Here is an 8,898-nt window from a genome sequence, read left to right on the forward strand (position 1 = left end):
ACATGCTTGATGAAGGAACTCGTATTGAGGCCATTCAAAAGCTTTGTTTCTTAAAGCTGTAATATTATCCTCATTCTTTTTAGTTATTAAGTATTATGAAGGTTAAATGACAGTAAAGTCTCACTATACTTAAGGTTTCCCCCAACTCAGGTGTGTGTAGTAGAGAGAAAAACTGATGCAAAGGACTACTATGAAGTAGGGATTAAAGACAGTGGAGCTTTAGGAATCAGCAGTTCCCAGGTATGGCTCATATGGTTGAGAAGCGAGTAGGGAATTTAGAGATTAGGAATTTTAGGTTTCTCAATTGTAGCTTTTTGTTAAAATGAAATTTGCCTTTGTGCACATCTAGGCAGATGTGAGCATGGATTTGTACATAAATGGGAGAGTGTTATAAATGATATCCATCATACAACGTCTTATACAGAACCATGATGTTAGGTAGTATATAAATGATACATGTATTATAAGACATTGTATAATGTGTACGTGTTATACATACATTACTGTATAAATGACATATATCAGCTGCTTCCACCCAAGCATCCTGAGGCCCTTTATATAAAATAGGGTGGAATTTATTCCTTTCTGGGAATAACTTTCCACAAAAAGCACGAGGTTAAAGCTGTTTGCACTGTGTTTTCCATGTTAGTGCATCTGGCAGCTGGATTCACAGGGGACTCACTACAGGAGGCAGTGGCAGCTCCACAGCTCCATCTCGGTGAGTCCTGTGGGAAGCCTTCCAGGCGCTTCCCCACAAGGACATGGTGAGGGTGCTGTGGGTCAAGGTGAACACACTGGTCCTTTGCTCTGTCCTGACAGCCATCGGTAGAGCAGCACTGGGGCAAATGTGAGTCCTGGAAGCCTTGGGGAATCTGGCTCCACAGTGCAGCTTCAGGAGCTGGCCACAGGCTCATGCTGGAATGGGATGCATCATGGGGGAGGCTGTACTACAAGATGCCTTCCAAAGGGTGAGGGGTGGGGAGGGATGCAGGTGTCTGGCGTAAGAGCTCTTCTAGCACTTGTTCTGGCACGTGCTTTACGGAGACAGCTGCAGGCACAGCTGAGGACATGCACTGGCAGTGACATTGAATAAGTGACTCCACTTTGCCCTTGATCCAGGGCAGCAGAGGCAGACACTTCCCTCAGCAGAATGAGCAGAGTTTCTTGTTAATTCCTTCCTTCTCCTACCCAGAATCTTCCCGTGAGTCTCTCTGTAAAAGACAGGAAAGCTCCCTTTATTATCTATCACTGACTAAGTTATGAATATATTAAAAAAATATTGAATGAATTGTTGAGTCAGTTGTGCCTCCAGTTATTAGTGAGTCACATTTAAGCAGCTGCTGAGGATGTCATTAATGGAAAACATTATTTTGTTTATAATCATTTTAGTCCCCTGGTGTTGTCTTTTGATGACTATTATGCTGAATTAAGCTTCGTAGTGAGAAGGCTCTGTCATCCTATTTAAACCTCTGATATTTTTTTTGTTCTCTGGGTTTCTTGGTGCAGGTATGAAATGGCTTATCTAGATTTTAAGTGATTTGATATTTACAACTATCCAGAGTATACATGTAAGCACAGAACTAATTTTATTGAATGTGGAGATCCAAGTAAATATCAGGTTAGTGAAAAGAAACTGTCAAACCATTTAAAACTGTCAAACCATTTAAAACTGTTTTTTTCTCTCTTCTGCACTCCTGCACAAAAATTATTAAAATGAAGTCATGCAGCAAGTAAGATTATTTCTCCTGAGAGGGGAAAGAAAATAATTTTTGATGACTAATGCCTTTTGATTAGGGGCTCTTTCACACAGGCAACTCTCACAAATCATTGCTGCACCCTTGTAAAAAAACCTGTTCTCTCTTCTGGTTCTATTTAATTCTGAAGAGGATAAACTAGATTCCACTTATAAGGATTTTGTTAACACATCTGAATTTTGATTGCCTCCCCAAGTCTATTTTCAAGGAAAAAGGTAAGGTGGGTTTTTTCTTTTTCCAAGAACAAGCGTCATCTCTCTGACAGTATCAGTGTGCAAGACTAGTTCTGGGTCAATGTCCTTTGTTTGCACCCAAGGAGGTGGCACTGAGGGAAAACACTTGGAGACAGTGGGAGTCTCATGATGCTTGGGCTCTCTTAGCACCCCTTACAATTTACAGTAGCCTCAGGGGTGTTGGAGTTGACACAAGCAAGGACATCTGTGGAGCTCTTGCAGTGCTCTGAAATTGCTGGAGTGTCACGATTTCCTTTTTTATGCAACTCTTTTCTATGCGCAACCCTGCTGGGAATGAATGTGGCAGCAGTGTCTCTGGGACATTGGCTGTCTCCTTGCAAAGAGTCATGGGGTTAAAACTTCAGTGTTTCTGGTACTTGGTCATTGAACAGTGGCAGATACTTAGCACTTCCAAGATGTATCACAGATGAAACGAATAATTGGTTGAGGGATAGAGAATTTTTCCATGTATTATTGTTATTTTTTCCTGCATGAGGCAGGAAAACATATAACTTATCTGGCAAAAATATTTAATGTGTATAATGTGTTTTCAGAAGTGTTTATGCTTCTCTGAGGATTACAGTCTCTTAAGGATTTCAAGAAAATTGTTGCCGTACTTTGAAAAATGAGAGATGATTGTAACAGCTGTGGTTTTCTAAAGGCGCTTTTCCTGGCAGGAGGTTGGCAAATGGTTCCTTACTATTTCCCGGGTCCTAGGTAGTTATGGGATGGTATTCAATGACTATTTTACAATCTTTCCAGTTACTTCTTTCTACAATTGCATCCTGATATAAAAAAACCTTATAGGTGGTGATAAGGTCCTTATTATGATCATGTTGTAATTTTGTTCTGAATGTCTTTATCAATAAAATATTATATAGCTCCCAGTGTGTTATTGGTTGCGGAATGTTTGGTTATACTCCCACTTTGGTTGCCAGGGTAGATCAGTGATCTAAAATTGTTGACCTCTTTCTCCCACTCCAGTTAGTAGTGTTGTTTTGAAACCCTAAAGATACAGCTGTTTCATTTTTCCATTTCCATAACAATGTGTCAAGCGTCCCCAGTTACAGCTCCGGGGATGAGTTCTTCTCAGGATTCATGACAGATCTGTATTGTTACGGATACTGATTGTAGCTGAAAAAGCAACAGAAAACATTGAATGGGGCTAGTGGGAAAACAACTGAATGGGGCCAGTGGGAATACAGCTGTGCCGTAATTAATTTCCTGATGGCCATACGTCACGATAAAGGAGGCAGCTGAATGCCAGAAGGGGAGAATGTCCAAAAGATGCTTTGCTTCCGGGTATTTTGCTCTTCCAATAAAGGGTGAGGGAATTGCATGGCAGCTGGACAATGGCATTGGATCAACATTCTGCCACTTAGCGCTGGAGGAAATGCTGCAGGTTCAAAGTGTTAATGAAATGGCTGTTTGTTTCTTTACTGTTTCTCCACATTAGGCCAAAGACCTCCTTAGCAACCCATATTTTAGATTTAGGCTGATGTCAGGCTTTGTCTGTTAAGAGATGTTTACATGACAGTGTCGTCAGAGAAGGGAAACACACAGTGAGACTCATGTTTACGTGTGGAAACTTTACCTACAAAAGTTCAGAGGAAGCCTCTGTCATTCTCTGGTACAGACAGTACCGTGGAAAGGGCAGGCTGTTCTTTTTTTCTGCACTGATGTAACTGACAGGCAACAGAAGGCAATCCTTCAGTTGTACAGAAAAAAAGTACCCAGTTAGAAACAAAGGTCACACCAATGCTTTTTTCTCTTCTTTACAGTTGGCTGGGGATCCTGTTTTGATCCTGTGCTCACCTGGAACTAACACACTGAGGATAAGAATACTATGGTCGTAATATATGAAGACCTGAAAGGGGTAAAGCAGATGCTGTTTACTGACAGCCAAAACACATCTGAGCCCATTCCTTGAAATCTGCTGAAATTAAGAGGAAATGGCACAGGTTTTTGAAAGAACAAAATCAAGTCGATTTTAGTGACAAGTTGAGTCTGGCTATACAAAAGCAGAGCTCCAGAAAACAGAAATGTAACACAGAAAACAGTGAATTAAATTAGTAGATGATGGCAATGGACATCCCATGTGGGTAACTCCCTTTTTTAGAGGAAGCATATTGCATGTCTCACTTTCACTGTACTGCTTTCAGAACCTGACTGCCAGTGTAAAGCAAATAGCTGAATTCTTTGGATTGTCCCCAACAGCTGAGCAGATCCAGGCCATTGCAGAAAGGGACACTTTCCAGCCAGTGAGTGTTAAAGCTCAGGAGACTCATGGTGCTGTTGGCTCATTCTTTTCCATAAAGGTAAATTTGTTTGTGTTTTGCCAGAGTGGTGAATAGGAGCTCTTTGTCTTGGGCAGACAGGAATTTGGATCAATAGATGATTAATATTTATGTATCATTTTCAAGGCTGGGTGTTGTTTAAGAAACACCTATTGTGCTTCAGGAATCTGTCAACTGATTTCACCCCAAGGGGCAATACCAGTCAGTAAAGCCCTGTATAATATGATTAGCAGAACTGCTCTACAGGTAGCACACCCTCTGTTGTGGTATGCACTAAGCATCAGCTAAAACAAAGAAGAGTTTTATTATGGCTTCTGTGACTACTGGGGATTGCCTGTAGACTGAGTGCCTCCACAAATCTTGGGTTTTCTAAATAACCCTTGGGACTGCCTATGGACCACAGCCAGCTCATGGAATCCAGACACTCCACAGATTGATCTGTGCCTTTTAGCCATGGATGAGGCTAGAACCTCAGACAACCTCCAACTGTGGGCTCTCCAAAATTTAGATTAAAGGTAGAATGCAGCTTAGAGCAGTGTCTGGTTGCAGCACACAAAGCTTGTGCAGTTAAAAGCCACACTTTTGAGCTTTCTGGGTTGGTTTTACAGCTGCTGGTCACCTTTTCTAGTCTTCTGCAGCTGTACAAGGCACATGCCAGAGCCCTGAAGGCAGACCAGTAACTTCCTGTGGTTGCTTTATGTTCACATTCTATTGAAGACACCAAACATAAAGCAAATGTAAGTGTGTATTCTTCTGTCAGATATTTTTTCTTAAAGGAGAAAAGAAGTACTATTCTGAAATATGATAAGAGAGAAAAGTTAGTCTTTTGTTTTAAATTATACTCTTTGGTCCTTAGAGTCAGGGGTAATAATTTCCTCTTCTTTATATTCAAGGTATTTTTGGAGACTGGAAGAATGTTTTCGCTGAAGCTCAGAACCAGAAATTGGCTGCCAAATTCATGGTGTGCTTACAAGTAACTAAGCTAGGGGTGAAGTTTAAATATGATGTGTATTGCAAGGCCTGAACATCCTTTACAGAAAAAACCCACTAATGTTCAGGCTTTTTCATTCACTTCCATGAAATAAAACAGAAGCCAGGACAACATCCACCTAAAAAATTTTGAATATCCATGCAATTTGCAAACCTGTTTCTACTGGCTTACTTTACACAATTTACCTTGCCTGTGCAGTTAGTATCATTGGGGCCACTGGGCTCTCTTAAACGACCTGTAGAGCTTTGGCATTCTCTGTTTCTAAGACTGATTTTTAGCTTTGATTTCTTTTTCCCAGTAGAATGTGGTTTACCCACTGCTTTTCCTATCCCACATTGTTCCCCCTGTTCCTTGCCCCTAGCCCTGGCCACTCCCTCAGGCTCTCCCTATAGGTTCCTGTACCCCAACCCTGCCCATGTACCGCCCCTGAGCCCCTGACAAAACCCCCTGTGCCCGGATCACGGGGTCTCTCTGCCTCGGGGGGTCCCTGGGACAAGCTGTAACCATTAAAAGTGCTCTGAAGCCCTCATGGGGAGACCCTTCTGGCCTCCTTCGCCGTCACTGTGTTGTAGAGCTGAGAGCTGCCGGAGCAAAACCGCGGAGCCGTCCCAAATGGACAGCGGGAGGGCGGCAATGGTCACACTGCCCTAAGCAGCTCTGCTGAGCTCTCAGGGAAAGCTGCAGCTTGCTAAACCAAACCTAGCACTACGACAGTAGAATCCTGTGTGGAATATATATGCAGTAATTAAACCTGCTGAAATAATTGGAAATATATTCAGTAGGTTGGAAGTGATTTTCCAAGAGGTTTTTTAAAGCACTTTTGAAATGTCATTTTGATTCTTAATTTCTAAGTTCATGGGATTCATATATAATTTTAATTTCTAAATTCATAGTGTAAAATGAAGTTCCAGAAAGTCTTGTAGTTGCATTTTGCTCCTTTCTGTGTGCTGATCAAGGTAAGAAAAAAGTAAAGGAACTCAATGGTGAAAATCTTCTCTCTGTTTCAGCGGTATTGTTTTTTTTCCTTTGATAGTGTGAGATCGCTGGAAATGGAGGTTTGGTTCTGTTAAAAATGATGTGGTGGGGTGGCAGGGAAGAAATCTAGACCTAATGTCACTGGAGAAAGGGAGAATTTGTACCTTCTTCAAAGACTTCAGCACATTCAGGATGAAAAAGAACTGTGAGGTGCTTTGAGATGGTGGCATTGGAGGTCAAATCCAGTAGCCCGCAAAGATTGCAGCTATTGACAGCAGCTAAACCAAAAAAAAAGAAAAATTAAGTTCCTCATTGTGGAAACTCACCATATATTCTTTCCATCATAAATATAGGAAGCAATTTTGTATATGTATTTTGCATTTCTATATGTTATACTCTCTGTATATTTTAGCTTTTATGTTTTTTATTATGGTACTCTGCAGTAAAACTTGGAATGGTATTTTTGACACACAACCTTTAAGGAATACGTTGGATCATTTCTAAATAAGTGGGTATTTTCCATTCTCTCACCACAGTTTTGATATTGCCTTTTTTTCTGTATTTATAATCTGCTTCACACTTACCATTTTCTAGCAGTTGTAGGTATTTTTGATGCCTACATTTATGGTAACTGGTAAATGCTGTTCTATTAGTACTTCTGTCACCTCAGTTTTCCTTATGAGCTATTCAGTAACAATCATAAGGCAGGAAAGTATATCTAAATGGTATTGAAAAAGAAATTGGAGGTCTTCTCTTGGAAAAGAAAAGAATAACTGTATCTTTTCTATGGAGACGATAGCTCCCTTGTGTGTGTTCAGGGTGTCAATAACCCAACCAAGAAGGAAAAGAATTCTGGTACTGAATTATAATAACAGTAAAATGGGATCAAAGCAAACAGAGCTGAGCTCAATTTTCTTATTTGCAAAATGTGAGCATTTTATATTGCAGCATTATGCAGTACATTAATTGGAAAGATAATTAATGTTGAATTACAATAGAAGTGCTGTAAAAGCACAGGGCACATATGACATCTACAGGAACATCAAATAATTTTTTCTGGGGGCAGGCTGACTGTTATAAAGGATGCCAAATGGATTTATAATGAAAAGGGACATGAAATACAACAATCACAATCTTTTTATGACAACAGATGCCTGGACTTGTATTCTAATGTGGGATTTTTTTGTTAAAGTCCAAACATTGATCTGAATTTTGGCTGAAGGACCTTTGGTGGGGATTAGCACCTTCTGTTTTACTTGTAACACACTGCAGAGCTTGGCAGTGTACACTGGAAGTGTCAAAATGAGAGTGGTCAGGGATTGTTACAGATGTTAATATTGTCAGGATTGATGCAGAGGAGAGAAACAAAGAACAGCAACATTCTGAACGAGAGCACACTGTATCAGTGCTGTGTGAGTGCATTGCTAGAGCACTCTGCTAAATGTCATTTACCTTCAGGTGTTTATGGTCTTAGATGCTATTGTCCTGTATTGCTATTGCACTTTGCAATGCATGTCAGTTGGATACTATGAAGTATTAGCCAATAAAATATTCAGTTTGCATCTGAACGAAATGTTTTTCATATGATTATTTGGCTTCTGCAAAAACTTTAGAGGCTTGGGGAAGACAGAAAGTTAGTCTTTGACTTTGCTCAAAATGTGATGCAGTCAGGAGCACTCAGGAAATGAAAGAGGGCTGGGAAGCTGGTATTTTGGGAGGCTTGTGTATTTGTGAATAATTTAAGTTTATTGACATATGCTTGTGGGGTCTCCAGTGAGTTCCCTCCTATTTTATATTTTACAAACCTGTGAAGCCATTTTAATTGGTAGAACACTCATTAACATTGCCCCAACAGGTAAATAATTCATAGTTGCATTATTGTGTACTTCTGATATATCCATAGGCAATATATTTATATTCGGAGGAAAAACCGAAATACTAATCTTAGGCATTAGACATACATCCCAATAAATGGAAAAAAAAAACCCCAACAAACAACCAAAAATAGAACACTTATAATCTTCTGTCTTTCTCATTTATTTCTCACAGAGAGCTATTGGAACAACCTTTGTAGATGTGGTGAGACCTCGTGGAGGCTGGGCTTCCGTGCACCTCCATCCCTCCAAAACTGGGTGAGTGCCTGGCGGTGTCATGTCAGGTGTGAACCCAGGGCCCTCACCATGCTGAGAGGATGCTGCACTGGGAAACCCCCTCTCCCATCACCTTGGGAGCAGCGGGAAAACTCCATGGCTGCCACAGCCCACTGCCTTGGGGCTCTCCTGCTGCAGGAGCTTTCTCTCTTGGCCTATCCAGTGCTACATGGCTGGCTTTTAAAGGTGAGAGGAGTTCTTCTCCCATGTCTGAAAAACGTTGCTTAACTCTTGGAGCTGGGGCAAACACAGTTGGGAGTCTGTTCCCCTCCTGGTGGCCAAGGGTGCCAGCCTGCCTGGGGTGAGCAATGGTTGCATGGTGGTGAAAAGCACAGTAGGTTCCCCATTCTGTCTGAATTCCAAACTCCTAAGGATTTTTCTAGTGGTAACACAGGACTGTGTTCTTACCAGAGAGAGAAAAGAAATGGTGTGGGGGCATGTGGGGAAATGGGACCACATAAAAACAGGAGGGTACAAAAGGGACATCAGCTCTGAAGG

The 8,898-nt window shown here is 41.1% G+C and overlaps 1 protein-coding gene across 1 annotated transcript; it reads left to right on the top strand.

The window, feature by feature from the left end:
- Positions 1–1,409: 1,409 nt before the first annotated feature.
- On the top strand, positions 1,410–8,386 carry SULT6B1 (sulfotransferase family 6B member 1). Its single transcript, XM_039568578.1, is given in 9 exon segments — positions 1,410–1,581; positions 1,584–1,618; positions 1,885–1,978; positions 2,976–3,096; positions 3,680–3,716; positions 3,822–3,863; positions 4,150–4,286; positions 5,158–5,257; positions 8,300–8,386. Coding segments are annotated over 9 exon segments (726 nt in total). The 5' UTR covers positions 1,410–1,508.
- The last annotated feature ends 512 nt before the right edge of the window (positions 8,387–8,898 follow it).

The sequence above is a fragment of the Corvus cornix genome, chromosome 3 (genome assembly GCF_000738735.6).
Source record: "Corvus cornix cornix isolate S_Up_H32 chromosome 3, ASM73873v5, whole genome shotgun sequence".
NCBI lineage: Eukaryota > Metazoa > Chordata > Aves > Passeriformes > Corvidae > Corvus > Corvus cornix.